Source organism: Alligator mississippiensis, chromosome 1 (assembly GCF_030867095.1).
Source record: "Alligator mississippiensis isolate rAllMis1 chromosome 1, rAllMis1, whole genome shotgun sequence".
Lineage (NCBI taxonomy): Eukaryota > Metazoa > Chordata > Crocodylia > Alligatoridae > Alligator > Alligator mississippiensis.
In genome coordinates, this window is record NC_081824.1 from 143,398,516 (window position 1) to 143,423,010 (window position 24,495).

The window sequence follows — 24,495 nt, forward strand, 5'->3', positions numbered from 1 at the left end:
AATAGTGTCAATCAGTGATGCTCCCCTGACTTCCATGACTAATATACCAGTTTATAGCAGATGAGGATCTGCCCTGCTGCTTACAGTCCAACTCTGGTTATTGCAGCTAATAGCATTTAGTCAAAACTTAGCTTCTAAATTCACACTAATGTATACTTGTCATCCACCCATGCTGCACCCAGAAGATGTTTAAAGTTCATACTGAATCTTCAGTTTGAGAAGCAGCTATGTGGAAGGGACGAATAAAGCAAATAAATGCCTAGCATGGAGTATGTTAAAGGGAGAAAAGAGTAGAAAATGATCAGAGGCTTGGAAGGTCAGCATTAATGAACCTGAAGTGGGTGGATGTTTATTTATTAACATGTTTTGAACAGTGAGCTTCTTAATAATATTAAAGTATGCCTCTCACAGCAAGGAGTTAAGATTTATGAACTGAGCTGCTTCTTTCAATAGCAGCAGGGCCCTCGGCACTGGAAGAATCAATTAGGCAAAAGTATGCCAGTCAGAACAGTGCGTAGCATTGCCAAAGACTCTGAATCACTGGCCTTTTTGTAACGTTAGTTCCGAAACAAAGAATGGAGGTGATCCCAGACCAACCTGGGGAGAGGAGTCTGCATGTTTAGAAAACAGAACAAGATCAACTGACTGCATACTTAACTGTTGGAAAGCCTGTCATCCAACAGGTATACTGCAGTGGTAGATGTGGTATCCTTGGGAACTGACCTCTGTGCGACATAAGATCCTGGCCTCTCTGACTGTCTCACTGCTTCTAAAGGAAGGTCCTTTTGTTGGAGACCCTTTGGCTGTTATGATCCAGAAGAAGAGAGATTGGCTGCTATCTCTTCCTTGTATATCCACAGGACCTGGCAGCTGTGATCAGTCTGACAATTTAACAAGGGCCCTTTGGACAAAGCACTGTACCAACATATAGCAAATACGATGATCTGTGCCCCAGGACAATCGATGGATTAAATACTAAGATGGAATTTGGGTAGGTTAGGAGGAAAGGTAAGAGTGTAATGAACTGAGTTTTCTAGAATATAGAAGCACACCTTTTCAATTCCTATTCTCCATCCAAAAGAAAGTGGTTACTTATCAACAACTGCCGTTCTTCAAGGCTGTTGTTGCTGCAGGTTTCTTTGCTTGGTAAATGTTCTTGAAATCCGTTCTTTTGGGGAGTGCACAATCATCTTCCCTTCATGACAATAAATGTGTAGTGTCCCCTGAGCATCTGGTTTGCTCCTTCTCTGTAGTTGTGGGGAGGAATACAGCTGGCGATCAAGTACTTTGAATGCCAGCTGAGCTTGGCCTGTTGTGGAGCCAAAGAAGGGGTTTAGAGGTAAATTTCTTTCCTTCCCTGCAGACTTCTTATTTGAATGCCCTCGCATGTTGTTTTGTTTTCTGGGAAAATCCCATTTTCTGAACTAGAAAGCCTTTAAAAGCAAGTATATGAGACACATTGGCCTGCTAGCCAGGCAAGGCTTTAAAAGTTAGGTCCTTTGAGTCATTCAGGGAATGGGCCTTGTGCTTAGCTCTGCTTAATGTCAGGTTCAGGGATCTCAAACCCCGTCCTTACCCTCAGTTACAAAATCCCTAAATCTGGGCTAATAAATGTTGTGTGGATTTTTTTCCCATCCTACTGGTTTTCCTTTGAGAGCAGATCTTTACAGTTTAATATAGCTCCCTAATGAAACCATGTATTACTGAATATGTGACTGGGAAGAGGTGTTGGCAATGACACTAGATGATGGCAACATGCTTAAAGTGGCCAGGATATATTCTGGCATTTGATTTTGGAAAGTTACTTAAATTCACAAATGCAGTGGAAGTTACTGTTTCCTTTTTCATAGTCATGAACATGGTAGAAGAATACTACAGGCAAGTCCATGAGCTCCCTTCCCACCACCCCCACCTGAAACATGTACCTGTACATGTGAGACATATTGTACTCCACTGCCCAGCACATATTCCATCTACCTGCCGGGGTATTTGCCCTTGCAGAATATTTAAAAGCTCCCACAATGGGGAGCATCTCTCTTCCTCTTACTATGTGTTTGGCAGAAAGAAAATTATGGGAATCAGAAGACCAATTTTTGTGGGCAACAATTTCTGTGCAAAGCATGCACAGAGCTTGGTCTCTATTTCTGCCCCACTACTGACCGGAATAAGTGCCTGATCAAATTGCCCATATGACCCAGTGTAGAGGGAGTGGAGGAATATACCTTATATAATGTTCAGTTTTGATTTTTGTCCCTTGATACCTTGCGCTAGAATAGATTGTTTCATTATAGAATCAGCTGCAGTGCATGGAGTATGTCCAACCCTTCCTTTTGTGTAGGAAGCACCATCCTCTGGCTTGCATTCCTAACTTTGCCAACTGCAGTAGGCTTTACCGACTTTGGGCTAGATCCACAAAGAGGCGTTGGTGCTTAATTGCTGCTTTCGGTAATGTAGTCCAAAATTTAGATTCTTATAACCCTGCTCAGCTGCTGCCTCAACCTGGATGAACCTAAAGTCCCCAGGCACCTACATTTATGCTGCTGGGGAAGATGACCAGAATTTCTCCTGGGCCCTGTCAAGATTCACAGACCTTGAGTTTCTCTGTCTTCCCAATGGGACCTAAAGTAACACGTGTTCTCACAGCACATCTGCAGGGTTAAGACCTTGCTCAAAACATTGGTGATGATACCACTTTTGCCCGATACTCTAGTGTGCTGATTGGACCGTGATTGTGAAAACCCATGTCGTCCTCTGCCAGAGAGAACTTGAAGCTACATCTCCCTTCTCCCTAAATATTGGGGTACTGAGTGTTCTGCAGTGGGGCCCTATGTGGAAGCTGTTCACTTTTGCATGGACTTTACTGGGCCAGAGAGAGAGAAATGGTAACTAGTGCAGGGGTATCAAACTCATCTGGCCCTGTGAGCCAGATTGGGCCCACAAACTTGTCCTGCACACTGGGTCCAGCCCTGCATGTTGCATGCAGTACATGTCAGACTGGCTCCCTGAATCACATGTTTGGCCATATCTTTGACACCCCAGTTGAGTGGTTAGAGCACTCACCTGGGAGGAAAGAGACCTGTGTTCCAGGGTTCTGCTGCAATAAATAGTGAAGTAGTCCATGCAAAGTGGGACAGCTTTAGTGGGAGGGCTTCAGAGCTCACTCATCCCAGTACACCCTACAGTTTAGTGGCTGGGATACTTTTGTGTAACATGTAAGTTCAAGTTTCCTCTTATACCGCAGGGATTTGAATCTGGGCTTCTTGTATATTCCAGGGAAGCATGCTAAACACCAGGACACTGGGTATGCAGGAAGCAATGGCAGTAGCACCCTAGGACCACATCTTTGCTGTAGCTTGTGAGAAGATCTGATTTTGCTGCCTAACTCCAGGAACAGGTTTGTAGCTGTGGATTCCAAACTGAGGAAGGTGTCTAATTCCTAAAAAAGGAGACAGCTTAAGCCACACTCCTCACTGTGGCATTTCTTATCGGCTAGTTTACTTGCTCTGTAGCACACTACCCCTTGTGGATCACAACTTTAGGGCCATAACTTTCCCCATGAATTGCATGGACAGCTTAGGTTCCAAACTCAAGAGTTCTGGACAACACTAGGCATCAGGACACCTGAGTTATTTTTGGATGTAGGCCTCTGCCCTCAAGCCAGGAGTCATGCAGGTGGGAAGTGGGTCACGTTTGTAATTTAGCCCAAGCCAGGGAGCCAGCAGTATGGAAAAGGCAGTGAGAGACCAAGTGACTGAGAAAAGACAAGTGTGATGCATGGGAGAAGTAGGAGTGCTTCTTGACTGATGGAAACCATTGAGAGGGCAGGAGGGGGGTCTGTTCCTTTGGGGGAAGGAGAAAGTCAGGAGTGTGAGAACAAATACAAGCAGATAAGCATGTGTGGAGGAGAACATAGGAAACCAGAGTATTTGCAATCAGAGTTCATGGGATTATGCTCATATTTGCTTCCTTAGTGCTGGGACCCTCATGCTGCTCTTTGGGGAGGTGGGGACACAAACACTGTCTTACATCAGCACTCTTATGCCAGTACAACTCCTCTGAAGGCACTGGAAGAGCACAGGTATTAAACCGGTCACTCCAGAAAAAGCAGAACTGAGCCTTTGAAGGAAGAGGGACTGATATCATTTTACTTTGTGGCCACTGTTAAATTCAGTGGGTAGGCAAAGTTATAAAGGCTGAACGCCAGCCCCCAGCAACATCCACAAGATCCAAACCCAAGAAGACTGCAGAGGGGATAGAGGTAACCATTTAAGGTAGCCTCTGTAGAGACTTTGGTTTGGTTGGAAGTGAATTCCCAGGCTTGTTTGGTGAAAGGACTGAAAGGAAGAGTGAGTAAAGATTTACTTTATTCCCTCCCAAACTGCAGGTTTCACTCCTCTGGCCACCCAGAGAGAATATCTTAGCTTCTGTTTGTAAAGACTACTGCAGGGTTTTATGAGGAACACATTCACTACCTGGCCAGCACTTAGAAACTGGCAATGAATCATGCAAAACCAGAACAGGGTCCATTTTTTTTATTTCTTTATAAAGAAAGAATGGGCATGCTAAGCCAAAATGGCAGCACACAGATGAAGGTCAGTACTGAGGTTTCTCCGCAGGAGCCTGCCACAGGAAACTCTTGCCCTGTTGCAAAACAGCTGAACGTTTGCCCCAGCCAAATCCCCATAGCAGGCAGCCAGCCCACCCTTCAGCACAGTCACAGCTCTTGGACGTTTAGTTCAGACAATTTCACAATACCATCAACCCATGTGACAACATGGCAGCAGCTGTAGCAGCAGCAACACTGGCAGCGCACAGAAAAAAAAAAAGGAGCAAGGAACTTATTTGCAAACAGTTGTATGTAACAATATAGAAAGTCCAAAGATTATCATCGTGTTATAAAAATATTACACTTCATAAAACCATGTATATCCCCAAAAAATTCAGTTCAGAAACTCTGGGAAGCATAATAAAGATCTGTACACTGGTGGCCCATTTCAAACAGGAAACATAAAAAGCACCGACACTGGAAACCATTATTTGTAAATGTGAATGTGAAGTCTGTAAACAAAGTGCTAGATCATGAACTATAATCACACCAGTTACTTAAATAATAAGCAAGGAAACCCCTTGAAATCATTACTTCCCAAAGGCCAGGCTCTGCTACCCTTATGAAAAACAGAACCTGACTCAGAGTTCTCTCTCTGATTTCATAGGAGTTACTTTCCATCTTAAAGCTGCAAGAATAAAGATGGCAAGATTTGGTTCTGAGTTGCAATCAAAAGCAAACTTTTAACAAATGATTTTCTTTCCTGTTTCCCACCTTTTAAAATTATTTTCTCTCCCTGGTTTCAAAATCCTTCTTTATCAAAAAGGCTATAAGTGTCCCTCTTTTGCCTTTCAAGCAACAACATTACAAAAATTATGGATATCACATTTATTTAGGAAACATAATGGTGCACAAGTTGAGCCTCTAATTAGACATAACTAAAAAAAAAATAATTGGTTGTGTAGCTGCAAATGGAACACCATGTTTGAACAATACTGGCTGGCATGAAGGGACGCATTTTCAAATTTAGATGCTAAACTTGCACTCACAACTAAAATATACAGAACATTTACATGTGCAAGCTTGTATTTATATGCACAACCAGGCAACTAGCTAGCTAGCTGATTTGCATGTGGTGTCACTTAATCTACACACCCAAATGCAAGGCTTGTGCTCACAGAATTTAGTAACACAGTTTCACAAGCTGGTTGAAGATTTGGCTCTAGTTACAACATGATTTTTCAATATGTACAACATTTATGCACAAACCCCCCAAACCCTGTTTTAAAGTTAGATTAAAAGGTTTACTTACGTTCCCAATGAAAGCCTTAACTCTTTTTTTGGTGATTTTTCTGTGTTTAATATAACCTATTTGGTCAATTCTTGTAGATCTGATAAAATGCTTGCTTGTTACTTATGTGTGCGGTTTAATATTTATACTTACAGTAGGGAACATATACTTAAACTGCAGACTTGTACTATACAGAGCAGGGGCGGGCAATTATTTTGGGTGGAGGGCCACTTACCCAGTTTGGGCAGGCTGTTGAGGGCCGCATGGATAGCCCCGCCCCTTGACAGGTGCCGTGCCCCCTGGTCACCATCTTGGGACCAATGTCCCAGGGCCAGCACCGGTGGGGCCCAAACCAGGGCACAGTCTGGCAGGGGTCTGTGGAGCTGGGCTGGGCTGCATCAGCAGGGAGAGAGGGGAGCTGGCCCAGCTCTTTAGAGCACCTGCTGGCTGGGACCCCACGCTCCTGCCACCCTGCTCTGTGCCCCGCTGGTACTGGCCCCGGGACACCGGTGCGGGCCCCATGCTCCTGCTGGCTCCCGCACCCGCTCACACTCAGTGCCCCCCAGCCCCGCGGTACAGGCAGGGGGCAGCACACAGCCCCAACTCCCTGCTTGCTGGCAGGGAAGAAGCTGGTGCTGAACATGGGGAAAAGCGGCCCTTTGCCCACCCCATGGCTGGTGCTCCCTGCTTCAGGTGCTCACAGCCCATGCAGGGCTGTCTGGAACAGGCACAGGCAGCCCCATGTGGGCTGCAAGCAGCTACAGCACGGGGCACTGGCCATGGGGCGAGTGAGGGGCCGCTTTTCCCCGTGCTCAGCACCAGCTTGTAACCCGGCCCTGCTGCCAGCCTGGGCTCTGCGCCGGCTCCAGGCTCACCCACCAGCAGCAGCAGCTGCGGCCCCCCAGCTTGCCATGCTGGGCAGTGTTGACTGCTGCTGGCCGCCCAGAGCTCGCGTGCTGGGCAGCCCAGAGGTGGTGGTGGCAAACACTGCCCAGCGCGGCAAGTGGGGGGGCCACAGCTGCTGTTGCCACACGCAGCCCCGATCGGCGAGCCCGGAGCCGGCATGGGGCCCAGGCTGGGAGTGGGGCCGGGTTACAAGGTGGTGCTGAGCATGGGGAGGGGGAGTAGCCCCTCACTTTTCCGCACTTTGCCCATGATCAGCTTTTCCCTGGGCCACTTTTCCCCGGGGTCCTCCCCCCCACCCTTACCTGAGGTTCCAGCACAGGGCAGCCATGTGGTCCCAGGCCAGAAGCCCCTGCTGGGTCTTCGGGGGGGGGGGGGGGTGGGCAGCCAGGTGGGCCCTGCTGTTGTGGGAGTCGCCGGGCTTCCCCTGGGTCCTGCTGCCCTTGGTTCCTGTTGTTTTTGACAGGAACCAAGGGCAGATAAATATTAATTTTCAAAATTTTTTAGGGGCCCCATGGGCCAGATAGAATGGCCTTGCAGGCCAGATCTTGCCCACAGGCCATATTTTGCCCACCCCTGATATAGAGAGAGAAACTAGCTGGGTTACTGGAAGCAGTCTAACTTTAGCAACACACAGCTCTGTGCAGGAAGCAGGGTACCTTAGACATTGCTTTAATGTTTTAAGATATACTTCAAAGGGAAGAAATGACTCGGCTTGCAATTTTTTCTTAGTTATGATGTATAAAGTTATCCTGAACTACTTTACTGAAGTTATTTCAGGGTTGTTTTTTACCTAAGGCATGTCAAAGCTGGTTTTCCCAATTGCATTGCTTGCCTATCTTTGAGGAATCAGGTGGCTAGGGAGGTCTCTGGGCCCTTGTGTAATGGAGTTGATCATAAATCTTTAATATTTCCTCAGTCCTTTATATTGAGTGGCACAGGCCTTAAAATAAAGTTTCAAACAGTCCAAATAAAAAACTCTTCCCTTCTAAATTAATCAGTTTTTACTTTCATGTTTTCTTTAACATCTACCAGTGTTTCAGAAATTCAGTCTTCTATCAAAAACAAAGTATGTAAAATTTGAATCTCCTCTGTAAAACAGTCTGATTTAGAAACAAAACCCAATGTTTCTCACGTCACGCTTATATATTGGATAGAGGAAAAACTGCACAACCCAATTGTTTTTTATTAGTATTTCACTTCTAACTCAGTGCCTACTTGCTAATTGGATTTTTATAAACACTTTAAGAACCGTTTTTCAGAAAAGCTTTAGCCTGCCAGTGATTTCTGAGCATAGTTTTGCATGTTCAGTTTGCTTCTGCGCAAAAATCAGAGTGATTTATTTTTGGGGACTGAAAAGGCAGCACAGCACAGATAGGGCAGGGAGCAGAAAGCAGAGGAGCAGATTGGGCAGAGGAAAGGGATCAGAGTGGTATCATTCAGGGAGGGCACAGGGCTTGATTTGTGGTAGGGGGCAAAAAAGGTTGGCCCCCACTGGTTTAAAGGATGATATAAGGGCTGTGCAGCACAGAGGGGTGGGATAATCTGCCATTCACATAAATTTAATGATGATCTCTGACTGAGACTGACTTAGGCCATGGAGAGGTGTTGCATTTGTAGTACTAAATACAGCTTTGTAGTGCTACAAAAAGTGAGCCTACAGTCATTCAAGCTGTTTGTAGCACTACAAAGAGGCCAAATGCACCACAAAATGATACCTCTCAGTAGAACTACATGTAAAGCTTACATATACTGTCAGTTAGATATGGGGCTATGGTAGTCTGTAGGACCCCCAGCATCCCACAGTCCTCGTCTCTCTTCATGCCCTCCCCCGCACCAAGGCAAAGGGAAGGAAAGGGACTGTCTGGTCTCACTCTACCCATGCCTGAGCTGGCAATTTGACTGAACAGATGGCTCCAGAGGAGTCTTGAGCCATGTGTCAACTCCACTCCCAGGACCTCTGTCTGCCCTGAGGCACGTATTCAGACTCCTTCTGAGCTGATGTCTCTGCCTAATTGCCAGCTTGGGCATAGTATGAGTAGGAGCATGGGGGTGGCATTTATTTCTTAGTGCCAATTCCAGGCTCAGAAAGGAAGTGGTAAAGACATGGCTTTCATGTGCAACAAACTCTAATGTGAGTAACTGTGTGCACCATTTGTGTGTAGACAAAGTGACCAGGTTTTATAAACTGGGTGCTTTCTGCTCAAGCCATAGATGAGACCCAAACATGCCAAGAAGCTCCTGGGAGCTGCTGAGGAATCGCAACTCCTTGGCCACTGATCTGAGTCGTAGGTAAAGCTGGTCTTTACCTTGACTGACTCTGCCCGTAACACATAGATTTCACTGTGCAGGTGTATGCATTGCACTCTAGTTGCTTTGTATACCTTGAAGATGCAGGTATTTAACCATACTAGTTTTAAATAGCCAAAGACACTAGGTCACTGTATAGACTAACAGCCTGCATTGTGATATCTTCTAATTCAAGGTAGTTTTAAGACTTACAGGAGTGAAAAAAAACACCTAATAACTCTCCCGTAAGTTTAAAAAAAAACTTGCTAAGTCTTTGAAGGCAAAATTTTTGACTGAAAATCTTATTGCTGAGCTAAGGAGCTAAAAGTTTGTAAAGGAAATTCTAGCATAAAAGTATCTGCAACAGTGATAGCCTGTAATTCTCCTTTAAATTACTTTTAAGGTTGATTGTAGTGAAGAGAAAGCTTCTCTAAAACACCTCTTCAAATACTGACTGAATATATGTACTAGCCTGGATAAACTGGGACAGTATGTACATATTTTTGGATGCCCTGGCAAAAATCCCCTAAAGGGCAAACACCATTAAACATGATTTATAAGCTCCTGAAGTAAAATAATATAATCAAGGTAAGCTAACAGTTGTTCTTCCACACTTGGCCCACTCTTTGCATGGTGTAGCCAGGGAGATAGCTGGTAAGTCAGAAAACATTATCTTCATGTAGTTGGGATCAGATTCACACTGTTCATCATCTGGCAGAATAGGGTCATGGAAAGTGGTAGACTTGGCCCACAACAGTATTAAGATGAAAAAAGAAGCTTGAGAGAATTCAAATGAAATCTGTCAAAAGGGAGCTGGGCTGAATGAAGTAGCTGTTTCAATTTTCTCTTTTGAGAAAATTGCACAACGGCAGCACTGACGGATCAACAGGAAATCTGGGGGCAGGCAAAAAACTGTACATGATATGTACACAGACACTTTTCCTTTCCCTATATGACATGCTTCTGCACATAGAGCCGCCTTCTCACGTTTGCTCAAGCAGCACAAAGCATTTGGAGTCCCAGAAAATCCAGTTCCCCCCCTCGAAATTTCCCTCTTCTGGGCAGAATCCTTCCCTGAAGCTGCCCTGCCTAGTCCCAAAATAGGAGTTATTCCCAGTGGAAACAGAGTGTGTCCAGTGCTTCTGAATGACTCCATGATATCCACCTGTCCCTTGAGATTGTTGACAGTCAAGCATATGAAGCTGCTGTGATTTGCCCCAAGAGCGACGCAGAAGTGGTCTATAGCCACACCTCCCAGTTCTGTACCAAGCACAGCTTAGTCAGACCAGAAAATCAGGGCCCTCTGTGTTTTATATTACATAAAGATACACAGTCATGTGCATATGTGCTCACACAAATCCAAATTAATCCATTCACCTTGTGAATTTTCACAGCATCATTTATTCTAAAAAAAGAGTAAGAGCTTCAAGGAAAGCTGCTTCGCAGCGATCCTGTGTGCACAGCACATAAACCAGAACATTAAATATTGGCTTAAATTAAGTGTAAATTTAAAAATAGACTCACACAAACAAACATAAATTTCAGATCAACATCAGAACATACAGTCGTAGGAAGTGCATTGCTCTACCTAATGCAGCTCTTTGTTCCCCTGGATACACTGGTGCAATGGGTACAGGTCTACTGATTCCAGTTCAGCATCAAGATGCACAGGCTATTCAGCAAGAAAAGCATGACCTCCAGCATACAAAGCTCCATGTTCACATTTTCTTTTTTCCCCCCCTTTCACAACAGAAAATGAAAGCCAACATAGTACATTAGTTGCTCCTGCAAAGCATCCGAGGTGATGAAATTCACTTGGAAAACACAATTGACAAAAGCACTAAAAATAAACAATTCTAGCCAACTTGTGACCACTCACAGCCAAGATGGATAACAAAAGGAATTAAACATGTCTTGGATCTAGCATCACAAAACCTTGCCCCATTTTTTTCTGAGATCAGAAACTGTAAAGGAAGATTTAACTAAGAGTTTTTTGGTGAGGTTTTCTTTCCCTGCACTTGGAAAACCTAGCCACCGGGGGAGGGATCATTTTTGTTTTCTTTCTTATGTATCCTTCGTCATCACTGTTATCATTGCATCTCATAACAGAGTCACCTGACCTCTTTAAAAATTGGTGCCGGGAACAAACACAGAATAGGAAGCTCAGCCCTTAATGAGGAGAGGAAATGCAAAAGGTAATAACTATTTGGTGTCATATGGCACCAAATAAGACTACATAAGCAGATACTTATGGTCAGAGAAAAGGGCAGGGAGTCAGATGTGATCGTAACTTGGTCTCTGGGGCTGTCTCTCCCTGTGCAAACAAACAAAGGAGGGCTGACAGGACAGATCCAAAAAGAGACCTGGGAAAGCAGCAGCAGCAGCAGCTGTCCATTTGGCCCATCCTAGCTTTAGGAATCTCTTGGCCCACCTGGCAAAGGACCACGGAAAGGAGACTTCCCACCACTCTTGTTGGCATTCCCAATCTGGCTTCCTAAATGTGTGTGTCAAACTCCTTAAACACCTGTTTGTGCTCTCCTGGCCAGGCTGTTCCTGCTCGCAGTAATGCTCCTCAGAGTCATTCTCTGTGCTATCCCTACACCCACCCAGGCCTTTTTCTAGATATATTTCCCCAGACACCCTCAGCTTGTTTTTCCAAACATCCCGCTTGGTCCAACTTAGGCTTGGATGCCATGGAGAGACCAAGCCTAAGTTGGACCTCCCTTCCCATGGAGCCAGAGGTTTCTACTCATGAAGTCCTGGCCAATCTCCTTCTATAGTCACATGAATCCCAACCATTCTTTCTGAAGATTATATTTGTAAGGTTTTCTGCTCTTACAGGGCCAAACCCTCAATTATGTTAGGGTTTGTGACACCTTCTCTTAAAGGGGCTCGGACTCTGTTCCACAGATAACGCTGGGGGAGTGCAAATGGTTTCTCTGAATCAGCAGAGGTGCTCATCATGGGCAGCTCTTTCTCCTTGGCTTTGTGCAGGACTTGTTCCTATGTGGTATCCGGCACTGTCTCCCTAGTCTTCAATTCCTTTGGGGCTTCATTACAACTGATGATCCATTGGCGTATACTGTGTACAGGTTGAGATAATTCACCGTGATGCAGGCTGGCAACATTGAAAACTTTCAAACCAAACCACTTGCTTTCACAGCAAAAAGTGCTTTACAAAAAGAAAGTGTTCTCACAGGATATCTTAAGGATTCCAAAAATAGCACTCTTGGGAGGGAGGGGAAGGGAACACACTTTATTTGGCTTTAACTCAATAAGGAAATGGAGCAATTGGTAAAATTGGCACATCTTTGAGAAGTTGCTAGCTTAGGAACTTGACCGGAAGGGTAAAAAGAACAACAGAGCAAAGGATAACTTTGCCTTATGCTGGACTTCTGCTATTTCTGGTGATTTCATGAGCAAATTGTCTGAAGTTCTGCTAATTGAGTAATAAAGAGGAACCTCTCAAAAAGCAAACTGTTGGTTTTCAGTGAGGCATTCTTGGGGACTGCTACAACCTTGTTGAGGTAAGTCTTTTCATTCCCCTCCTCTGAGCCAGATTGGAGGACAATACAGGTTCCAGCCTTGGTGCCTGAGGTGTTCGGTTTAAAGCAAAGTAGGTGGCTGCCATTGCCCCCTGCAAGAGGAGAAAGAGAAAATGCTGCGATTATGGCCAGTTCTATGATTTCTTCCTTTTCCTTCCCTGACTCTTGTCCCAGAGCAAAAGGATAATCTCCATTAAACATTACAGATATAGGGCTTGGTGATTCTGATTCTAAACATTGGGTAGTGGAACTCCTGCCAGTTCATTACACAGCAATAGAAAGTTACAATTACTTGAAGAGGACAAGTGGAAAAGCTGTATATATTTACTGTAATGCTATATTAGCCTTGGGCTTGTTGGGGAAAAAAACCCCTCCCTAGTTCCTATATCTCCAGCATGTTGACATAAAACCCATCTTCTCATTGTTAGTCAGCAAACGGAAAGGAACCTTTTCACATGGGAACAGGATGTCCAACAGACACTATGCGTACCTTCACCAGGTGAACATCCTGTCTGCTGAGTTGATTTTGAGACAGATATTCCCTGTTCACTATCCACGGGTGTCTTAGCACTTGAACTGCTGTTAGTCGCTGATGAGGATCTACATGGAGCATCTTGGACACAATGTCCTGTGGTTGAAGAGGAAGGGAAGAGTAGTAGGAAGGAAAAGAAAGTAATTACGTTCTGCAGAAACTGATTGGAAATATGTTACCAAGATCTTTCCCTCTCGTTCCACCAACAGCAAATATTGTAAAGGCTTAAATGTGGGAGACATCTAAGCTTTTATAATAATTTGCAAATTAAAAACATAACTTTCTAATCATGATAATAATAGCAGCAATTTTCAAACCCACACTATGCTGAAATCTCATGATCCCATCTTGATCCAGTGGTGCTGCTGTGAAAATGAATTATGATGAAGTAAGTGACAATATAGAGGTGAAATCTGGATAGCTTATTAAACCATCATCTGAAAACTGAGTCTGTAATCTTCACAGAGACACGGGCAGGTTAGTAGAGCTGGAAATTTTCTGATAGATTGTATTTTTGTTGGAAAACTCCAGCTAAGATGGAATAGTGAGTACGAGTAGGGAAGTCATTTCACCTGTGTGTATGGCAATGGTGTGACTGATTCTAGAACACTAGATTCTAAAATCCAAGAATTTAACAAAGAACTGTCTAAATCACAGAGACTGCAGAAAGAGAAGAGCCAAAAAAATGATTCAAGGGCAGGAAAAATGCCACCCAGAAAAGACTTAAAGAGATCAGGTGGTTTAGTTTATAAAAAAAGAATTTTGAGAGGTGGCTTGACTAGTGCCCAAGGACTTCCACAGAAAGAAACTACCAGTTAGTAAAAAGTTCTTTAAAGTACTGAAGAAAGGTAAAAGCAAGAAACAATGGCTGGAAGCCATATTCAAACAAATGTGAATTAGAAATAAGGCACCGATTTTAACATTAGGGATATTTAACCATGGCAACAAACTACCAAGGGAAGTGATGGATTCTCCAGCTTCTAGGCTGTTTACATATGTGAAAAACCCCAAAACAGCACTTCACTTTCAATTCAGCATGCCCCGGCACCAAGTGCACTGCATGCACAGAAGAGGCATTGTGTCAGTTTGACCCAGCTCACCCAGCATCTGTATAGATCACGTGCTACAGCAGGACTTTTTGGCGCTTTTATCAACTAGCTGATTGAATTTATCAAATAGCTGATTGAAAATTGATGTGATGCCTCTTCTGTTAAAGCTCTGTGTTATTGTTTGTCTTTTTTATGTCTGTCAGCAGCGTTAATATCTTTAAGTCAAGACTATCTGGAAGATATGCTTTAGTTGAAACCAAGTTACTGTCTGTATTACAGCAGAAACTGAGTGAAGTTCTTCAGCTCTTGCTTTCTAGGTGGTCAAACAAAATGATCTAAAGGTCCCACCTGGCCTATGGCTGTCTGAGTGGATGTCTTGCAGCTAAAGTGCAGAGGTAAGATTCAAAGGCCATCATTTCTAATGCTTAACTCTTCCACAGACTTCCTGCATTACTGTATTTACACAAATATAAGACAAGGCTTGTACCCACAGTCAGCATGGGGGGAAAAGCCCTCATCTTAGATTTGCATGCAAGGACAACTAGTTAAATACATTGCCTATCATTAAATGGCTGCCAAAAGCAGCATCTGCTCAGTAATGGAAACCACTGGTGACACATAGGGGGTGCACGCACACCCCCTGAGATTGGCAGTGCACCCCCTACAAAAAGCACTGCCAACACTGCTGGTGATGCCTGTGTGCAGTTGCCACTTGCTACCCCCCTCCTTGCTGCTGACACCACCAGCGGTGTCTGCAAGTGGTTCCTGATCGCTGCTGGCCTCCGCCGTTGCTGCCGGCAGCATCTGCGGGTGGTTGCTGACCACTGGTCAGCAGTCACTACCCCCTTCCTTGCTGCCAATGCTGCCATGGCCACCTGCGGGAGCTTCCTGCTCAGCCCGCCCCTGCCACTGACACCGCCATGGCTGCCTGTGGGAGCTCTCTGATTGCCACCACCATGCCTCTGCCACTGCCACCACCTGCGTGGTTGCTGTGCTCCCCCAGCCTCCGGGTCTTCTCGGAGTCGGGTTGCTTGGGAATGCAGCCCAAAGTGAGTGGTAAACTCCATCTAAGGCTAAATACCGGCACGACACTGATAGTCAACAAGTACCGTAAGGGAAAGTTGAAAAGAACTTTGAAGAGAGAGTTCAAGAGGGCATGAAACTGTTAAGAGGTAAACGGGTGGGGTCTGTGCATTCTGCCTGGAGGATTCAACCTGGCGGGCTCGGTCAGCCAGCCCAGGATGGATCCCCCTCGCCCCCCCCTCTGCGGGGGTGGGGCGGGGTAGTTGGGGACCGCTGCCCGGATGGCCCTGGCCCCTGTCAGGCACCCTTTCACCGTGGCGGTGCACTGCAATCAGCTCTGCATCAGCTGGGACGGTCTGGTGGGCAGGTGTGCATACAGCGTTCATGATGGAAACCAACTATAAAGCTAACTGAATGCAGCCAACACTGAGCATGATTATAAAACACATGGCCCATATTGACAAACATACTGATGGGAACTTTTGTTGCATGTGTGCCCCCTAAAAAATGGGTAGTTGTTTCCCCAGGACAAAATAGGCACCGGGCCTGGACGTACCACAATACTGGGCCAGCACTAAGAGAGGCCAGAACAAGCTCCAACATCTCCCTAGGTGCCAAAAAGGCAGATGAGAACCTGAGGATCTTTTTTCTTTTTGGTCTTGAAACAAATCAAAAAGGAAGCTGTTCCCTCCACAGGGAACTGACACCAGGACTGGAGGTACTGCAATACCAGGCTAGCACCAGTAGGGCCAGAGCCAGCCTTAATGCCCTCACCTTAGTGCCAAAAATGTTTGATCTTAGCAAAAGGCTAACACGCTACCTCAAAGATAGGTCAGTGCAGTCCATCTAAATGAGATTTCTGACAGTGTCTATTGTGGTCAGTCCTCCTCAGCACCAACTCTTTTTGAAGTTATGGTGAGCCACTATATTGCATATATTTCAACCTCTTCACTCCCACAGCTGAGCTGTGCCTTCCTTACCCATTTCCAGTGGCTGTGTCGACATGAGATGCTGACTGCACAGTAGCCTGAGATTACTGCGTAGAATTATCATGTGTCAGAAAGCATGATGCAATGCAGTAGTCTGGGGCTAGTGTGCAGTTACCGTTTTGAAAAAGTTGTTTGTCAACACTACTGACTACTGTGCAGTCATTTAGTACTTGTTTATATAAGTACTAAAGACTGCACAATAACGATTGCAGTGTCAGCATCTTGTGTAGATGCGGCCAGTAGGGCTGTGCAAAGCTTTGGTCACTAATTCAATTCAGCGGAGATTCGGCCCAATTCAGTGGCTGAATCTCCAAATCCGAATTGAATCAGGAGACCCTATAATCTCTCCAAATTTAATTGGAATCCTTTGAATTGATTCAGAGAGATTTGGAAAGATTCAACAATTTGGACATAGACACAGCTTTAAATGTTTTTTCTACATACCTCAAGGTACCAGGCAACTTGTGAATGCTGCGATGATGGGGTGGATGAAGCATCCCACAGGAGTGCAGGGGGCTCTGCAGCATGCTCTGCAGCAAACCCAGAAGTGTACCAGAAGCACTTTCTGTCTGCTTCTGGGTCCACCAGGGAGTGCGCTGCCCTGCTTTGGCGACTGGTGCCTCCTGGTTTTGGGGGGGCACTCAGGGTCCCACGGACAATTGCTGAGCCAGGGATGTATGGGGGGGGCCCCCGTGTGCTCAGCAGCAGACCCAGAAGTGGACACTTCCAGGTTTGCTGCTGAGTATGTGGGGGGCCCCCCTGGGCCCCCCTGCACTCCTGTGGGACACTCCTTCCTCCCCACCATCGCAGCATTCATGAGCTATGCCTGGTACCTTGAGATATGTAGAAAAAAAATTTTAAGCTGTTTATATGGCTGAATCGCTGATTCTCCAAATCATCATCGAATCTTTAGATTCAGATTTGGCCAAATCAAATCAGGGACAGTGATCGAAATCAACAGATCAAATCATTGTCCCTGATTCAGGCTGAATCTGAATCCAAATTAAATATGGCCTGTTTTGAATACTCCTAGTGGCCAGTGATTGCTGTTTTTTCACCAGCCTTAAATGTCTGGCAGCCATCACCAAACTGGGCTCCAAACAGTTCATCCAGAATCCCCCTGTCATCCTCTCTCTCAACCTGACACATATGATTAGTGTGGCTCTGCCCTCCATGAGCTGGAGCCAGACCAGGTTGCCCTGTGCCTCATCTGTATATAAATTTTTGGAGGGTCCCAGGACTTGTGACAAGAACACTTGGTTCCAGTCATGAGTGGAGGCTAATTGACTCTCATTTCCATGTTAGCAGGGGGAGCAGGATCTGACAGTAAGGGGCAGGGGGAGAACAGGGAAGAAGTTGCGGGGGTGGGGGGCGGGGGACAGAGAGCAAGGGAACTGCCTGATTCCCCCCCTCCCCACCCCCCTGATTTATTTTCCCTGCTATAGCACTGGCAGGGGGAAAAAATTCAAGGCAAACCTCCAGTAATTAGGTTCTGTACCTGGAAAATTATAACAAATTTATAAATTTTCCATATATATAGAATCTAATTATTGGGGGAATTGTCTTATATTCAGGGCTGTCTTATACTCAAGAAAATAAGCTACTTTGGACAAGACTCTTTGGCCAGTCTGAGACACTTTGGACCTAATTCTCAGAAGTGCTGAGTACTTCAAGCACTTCAGATTTTCTGTACCTTTGAAAACATGTCTGGGACCTCAAACATTTGACTATCCAAATTAGGGGCCACATCTGAAGCTGAAGGCTATAATCACTGTGTGCTGCAGTCTTTTCATCTATAAAATGGAGTCAAGAATATTTGGTCCTCTCTAAAGGAATGTTTGTAAAGTCAACTAAAATATTTGAGTGGAAGGTGCCATGCAAATACAATGTCAATTATTATTAACATAAGACCAAACATTTTCAAGTGTACACTAAAATGTAAGTTTATGGGTTGCCTTTTAAAGGTTTGCTGTAGTGAGCAACAAAGTGATCTACAAATAAATAACACATCTATGGTATTGGGTCACCTACATTTTTGAAAGTTTCTGCCAAATAAAAAAAGGGGGTTTTAATATTTCAGTATTCAATATATTTGTAGGTTACAGGGTCATATAATATGTCACAGTCAAAACATGGTGCAAACATTTCTAATGTACTAATTCAAACGGAACAATAATAACATACACATTTCTCATTGAAGGAGACATAAAGAATGAATATTCTGTTGATTTTTCCTCAGATTTTCTAGAAAGGATCTTATGACAGAAAGAATAATTGTCCGTTTCAGTAAATTAGACTCAAACCATGACAAATCCACTGACCTTTGCAGCATCTGAAACTGAATCCCAATTTCCTCCTGTAAGTGCATATTTGCCACTGCCAATCCTGGCCAAAATCTCTTCTGGGGTGTCATCTGGTCCATTTGCAAAAGGGGTGAACCTGTTCAAAAAACATCACAGACATGTATGTATTGTAGTTTGCAGGCACAGAATTACAGTTTCTTATTTTGTAGTCCTGACGCCTGTAAATAATCATTAGGCCTTTGAGTAAGGACTGCAGAAGCATCTGCTCAGTTTTCATTCAAAGTATAGAATATGCAGACGTGGTAATCTGTGTTAGCTTGAAATCAGGCAGAAGACAGGGCAGTATGGCCTCTTAGGCCAGGTTCACAAGAGCAGGAGCATGCCTTTACAGCAGCACAAATACTAGTGGCACAAATTTGTGCTTCAGTGCACGCCCCTGCCCACGTCTTTTGCAGCAGGACACATTCAAGGAATTTTGAAGTGTCCTGTTAGAGGAAAACTCTTGCACTTACCCCGCCAACATAGTGTACAACAGGATCCCTAAACTCCAGATGTCACAGGCTGCGTCATAACCTTGCCGTTTTAGGACCTATGTTAAAGAAAACAGAAGACAAAAATAAGGGGGTCAATTTATGTTTCTAAATTCGTAACTTCTGAATGTCAGGGATGGATGTAGCGGCAGCAATCTCTTCATATTGGCAGGGTAATTCTGGCATACCAGTAGAGTATGTTGTTGTCTAGGGCAGCAAAATATTCAGTAATTTTGTGTGTATGTAAGGAGGGGATGGAAAAGGAGGACATTTACCGCTGTTTAAGGTAACAATCTATTTAGCTGCCCCTAGACACTTGATTCTAAAGAACCCACATAACAAAGAAGTTTCCTTGGAAGCTTTTAAGAGCAGGTTAGACATTTGACTGGGGTGCTTTAGTCAGGGATGATCTTGTCTTGAGCAGGGAGTTGCATCAGATGACTTCATGAGGTCCCTGCCAGCCCTATTTTTCTGTGAATCTATGAGAAAGAGACTGGGTTTTCAAAGTGTCCCAGGGGAGCGGGGGCACTGGGAGACCCCCGCGGTGGCCAAGGGGTCTGCTTACCTCCCGCAGGGCCGGAAGACCCGAAGAAACTCCACGTGCCGGCGCTGCCGGCGCGGGTCATCAGCCGGGCGTTTATCCGGCTGTGGCTGAGCGGTGGGGGCGAGGCACGCCGGCCGGGAGGAACAAAAGGCGGCCCCGCTGAAGCAGCGGGGCAGCTGAAGGGAGAGAACTGGAGCGCGGAGCCCCAGTGAGCAGGGGATCAGCCGCCACCCGCAGAGGGCGGGACGCCGCCGGGTAGAGGCGGAGCAGGCTGCGAGCAGCGCAGCGGAGCACCCAGAAGGGAGGAGACAGGGGGAGAAGTCAGCCCCAGAGGCGGGGCAGCAGCCGGCGGGGAACCCGACACCCGAGGCAGCGGGAGGCGTAGCAGCTATCCCGAGAGTGGGGCCAGCTGTAGCCGGTATTGCGAAGCCGACGGAGCGGGTAACTGTGGCCGGGACTATTGGGGAAGCAGAGAGGACGTCTGCATCCCAAGGAAGGAGGGATCAGGGCAGCACCCCCCAACTGGGAGGGCATACCCGGTCCGAAGACAGCCGGTAGTGGCTAGGGTGACCGAGCCGAGAGAGGACGAGATGAGGACGGGTGAGAGGCCAGGACAGAAAGACCTGAGGTGGCGTATGGCAGGGGTGTAGGGGAGGACGGAGCCCCGAGAGTACCCGCAAAGAGGCGTGCCAGCACCAGGGGATACCCCAAGGGAAGACCCCCCCACTGAGAGAGTCATCAAAGTCGTGGCAGGCGAGTTCTGGGGTCCCCCTTAATACCAGCCGGGGCAAACCCTGGGGCGTACCAACGAAGCTTGGGGGCGCAAGATCCCGAGCCCGGGCGAAGGCGGCGTGCGAGCTCCTAATCGAACGGAGGCGGGCACACAAAGCAATGGCTCAAACCAATTATTCACACAAGCACACTGAAAATGTGTAGACTGGACAATGTAAAGCAAGGTACAGTCACCCTTACATGCAAACAAATCACAGAAGAAATCAATATTGGGACTGAGAGACACATTACTAACTTTACTACTGAAGCAAAATGTGAACAGTCTTTACAGAGTTTAGTTAAAATGATTCTAGACATTAGTAGCATGAATCTCTGGCAATGTAAAGCGGGGGTACCTTTATACACATCTAGGGTCCCGTTATATGGCTAAAGCATTGTAAAATAGCTTTTGTGTAAATGACATTTAGGCCCAAGGGTTTGATTTTCGAAACGGTCCATGTATGAATTCAGTTATCAGACCTGCATGCCAAAATCAGCTTGAGTGCAGGACGTAGCATTTTGTGAAACCCTGCATCTACACTTGGAAAAATAATGGTTGAGTTTAGATAAGACTTAGTGAGCACATATCAATCAACCTCGCTTGACCTAAACATGACCTTCACCAAGCTTGGGCAATGGCAGAACACGCTTACTCTCCTCCTCTAGGTCTGGCCTTACTGCATCTGCAACACTCTTGGTAATCTCCAACCCAGGAGGGAATGTCTTAAATCTACAGGAAAATGGGTCATGTTTAAAAGCATTTGCCAACATGTTTTAGCAAGTGTTTTTTTTTAAAACACTGGAATAGACCGTTTTAAACTTTAAAAAATATGCTGGCTGGTGTATATTGACCCTAGAGATATGCAAGTCAAAAGGCATCAACCTCCATGTACTCAGATGACAAGGTTCACAGTTAGGGCAGTGGTTACTTAAGGCTATCTAATTGATGGCCCACAGGCTGCATCCAGACCTGAAGTCCCTAGGCCCCTAATCCTGACATGGCTCCCCTCACTGCTCCAACTGCTGCTGCCACCAGAGTCTCTGGGCTCCCCCTCCCTCCTTCTGCTTTTGCTGTCTACCCCTACTCCTGGTGGCCCACGGGGTGGCCCATGGGTACCTGCAGCTGGGAGAGGACCAGGAACCCTGCATGGTGCAGTATGGGGGTGATGGCATGGTCCAGCAAGGGGCAGAGGGGGCCATGTGGTGTGCAGGGCTTTAGCATGGTGCAATGCGGGGCAAGGAGGCACCGACCTGGTGTGTCAGGGAGGCATGTGGCTAGGGTCTTGAGACCACCAGTCACTCAGAAGTTGGACATCCTTGATCTAAGACATATTAGGTGACCCCTCCTCTAGCATTGACCTCCCTTCCTAATCTAGACTTACCCACTGCAAAACAGAACCCCAGAAGGATTTGCTTGTCAAATCACTTCTCAAAATATAACTGCACTTAATATTAATATTGGAATTTTAATCAAATAAGCCCCTTGGGTTATACTAGGGGCACTTAAATTTGACTAGGGAACTGAATGTGGTTTAAAATATGTATCTAATCCAGCTCTTAGCTCAAGAAACTGCAAGCCACTTGAGAAATGGGGGTACTTCAGATGTTACCATTCAGTGCTGAAAATGACCCAGAAGTTTATCTCAAATCATCAAACCACTAGGCTATTGTATCACTGGGCTAAAAATATCATGAACATACTCTCTTCACAGGTATTTTCTGCTTTGACTTGTAATGGAAATTGGGAAATCTACAGGAAAATAAAAATTAAAAATAGCCCTTACATGTTTGTAGACTAGAAAAGGTTCTGTTCAGATTTCCATTGACATTTGAACAATGAAGTTTGCTTGTTTTATATAAAATGTCCTCCTATATTTGGTCATGTAACAAATGGTTTCTTTGGCTTGTTTTTTCCCTGAATGAGCCTGTTTTACTCTTTGCAGAAAGCATTACTCCCACCAGGTGGTGTACTGGTTCTTCCTCTTAGAACTCAGTTAACTATGTGCCTTCTGCTACCAAAAATTAAACGCTTTTCATAATAAAGGGAGATTTATGTAAGCAAAATGTGTTATCTCACATTTGTCATCCTCTGCTTGTATCATATGCTCAACTGACTTCTTAACTTCCTATTTAATTTCATAAGTACATTGCAGAAATAGTTGCAGGGTGGCTTAGAGAAAGTACAAGGCAAGTCTGGGCTGGAGGACACATTATATTATAGGGAAACTGTAGTAGCAGCCCTTAGGATTTATTTAAATTTTCATCTGTAAACTACCAGTTCTGAAAAATGTTTTAACTAATCTCTAATGTTCCCAGAATTTCTAGGACATGTTTTCCTCATTGTGAGTTGCTGAGAGTATGATTTCTGCCTTCACTTGGCCTTAATAAAGTGTAATCTGACAATGTGATGGCCTGGCGATGTTTCTGATTATGGACAGTGTACCAAAATATTTAGTAATCAGAAGAAACACTTAGATAGTGGAGGCATGTTATTCGTTGAGAAAATGTCAATATTAAAATCTTATAAGCCCAGTCCATTTTCAGTAGAAAAAATTCTATGGTTATGCAACCACAGTACCTTTTTTCATTAAACCTAATATATTTTAAAGAGTTAGTTCCACATTTCAGAATTGAAAATCAACCAAACAATGACTAAATAACAGATTTTCCACTTAGCAGTGGAAGACATTAAAACAATAATAAAATACCTGTATTGATTTCATTGTTATGCATTGAATATGGCTATAAGCAGTCAGTGTGGCGACATCTTTCGTTATACCAACTAGATAGTTGCAAAAACAATTTCTTTATTTGCAAGCTTTCGGGCTCATGCACCCTTCCCCAGGCAAAGGAGAATGCAAAGATTGTAAAATTTCTCCCAGGTAGAAATGAAACGTCATATTTCACAGGAGAGCTGGACGGTGGTGTAAGTTATCCCGTCTGGGAAAGTTCATTTAATGCAAATTAGGCTTGGATAAAACCTAAAAACATCCTGCTTGCCATCAGACACCTTTGAGTTAAATAGACTGCTCCGCCTTTTATCTGAGCCTAATCTGCATAAAATGAACTTTTCCAACCAGGAGAACTTCTACCACCCTCCAGCTGTCCTGTGCAATATAAAGTTTCATTTCTACCTGGGAGAAATTTTACAGTTTTTACATTCTCCCTCACTGGAGGAAGGGCACATGAGCCTGAAAGCTTGCAAACAAAGAAATTATTTTTGCAACTGTCTAGTTGGTGTAATATAAGATATCACCTCTACCGCACTGCCTGCTTTTGCTTTTTAGACCAACATGGCTACAACCTTTACCCTTGAATATGGCTATACAGAAGGTCCCTGAACAACCACACTAAGTGGAAAGGAACCCTGTGTAGTTGTTATGAAAATATGGTGGACCTCCTGACACTTTGAAGTTGTTACAAGGAAAGAAACTGCACTGCAGAAACAAGAAGCAGTTGACTGAACGTGTGGTTGATTGGAGTGTGTTGACTGCTCAGTGATCTACAGTAGATCATTATAGGTCACAGAGCAGAAGCTTGTGTCCAACACTGTGAATCTCATCATAAGACAATGAGAAGATGTCAGCTCAATAAATGTCACATTTTGACACTGGATGGCTACAATCCATATTTTTTAAAAGCATCTCAAAAGGACTGCTGATAGGAAAACCAATCCTATTTTTCACTTCACAGTTATAAGCTTAACTAAACTGCTAAGTTTTCTTGTGGTGATTGGAGTATTATGGGGAAATGGGGTTGTGAAATGGGTACCAGCTGACTGAAAAATGATGTCTGACAGAGGACGAGATGCAATCTTATGATAAGAAACACTTCTGTATTTTGTCATAGGGCAGAAACTAGCAGAGACAGACAAAGCTGTACATTGAGGGTACAAGAATAAGCTCATGAACATGACTTGAAGACGTGATAAAAAATCGCGTGGGAGCTAAACTTGTTGAAACTTCATAAGAAGAGCAGATACGGGTTTGTCCACCAGCATTTCAGGTGGACAAACCCATAGAGAGTGGGCAACTTAAATCATTCAAACAGGGAGAGAAACCCAATCCTGTTCCCATGGTTACCAATGAGCATAAGAGAAGTAGAAAGGAAGAATGCTAGTTTAGTTTGGAGCACTAGCCTTGGGACTCAGGGGGTAGTTTCTGCGTTGCTGGGCAAATTG

At 44.9% G+C, this 24,495-nt stretch overlaps 1 protein-coding gene and 1 long non-coding RNA gene across 5 annotated transcripts in view; both read right to left on the minus strand.

The window, feature by feature from the left end:
* Positions 1-4,517: 4,517 nt before the first annotated feature.
* LOC109281236 (uncharacterized) lies at positions 4,518-7,106 on the minus strand. The gene is made up of 2 exons (XR_002087825.2): positions 7,046-7,106; positions 4,518-4,801 (listed from the first exon to the last, which is right to left on the minus strand). It is a non-coding gene; the product is annotated as an uncharacterized LOC109281236 (long non-coding RNA).
* Positions 7,107-10,407: 3,301 nt separating this feature from the next.
* RPS6KA2 (ribosomal protein S6 kinase A2) overlaps positions 10,408-24,495 on the minus strand; it is a 534,307-nt gene continuing 520,219 nt past the window's right edge. For all 4 annotated transcript variants that reach the window (XM_059714848.1, XM_059714854.1, XM_019479851.2 and 1 more), the window contains 4 exons: positions 18,983-19,059; positions 18,489-18,606; positions 13,065-13,202; positions 10,408-12,666 (listed from right to left, as the gene is read on the minus strand). In XM_059714848.1, coding sequence (XP_059570831.1) covers positions 12,541-12,666; positions 13,065-13,202; positions 18,489-18,606; positions 18,983-19,059 — 459 coding nt within the window. In that variant the 3' untranslated portion in view covers positions 10,408-12,540. The remainder of the gene's footprint in view (positions 12,667-13,064; positions 13,203-18,488; positions 18,607-18,982; positions 19,060-24,495) is intronic.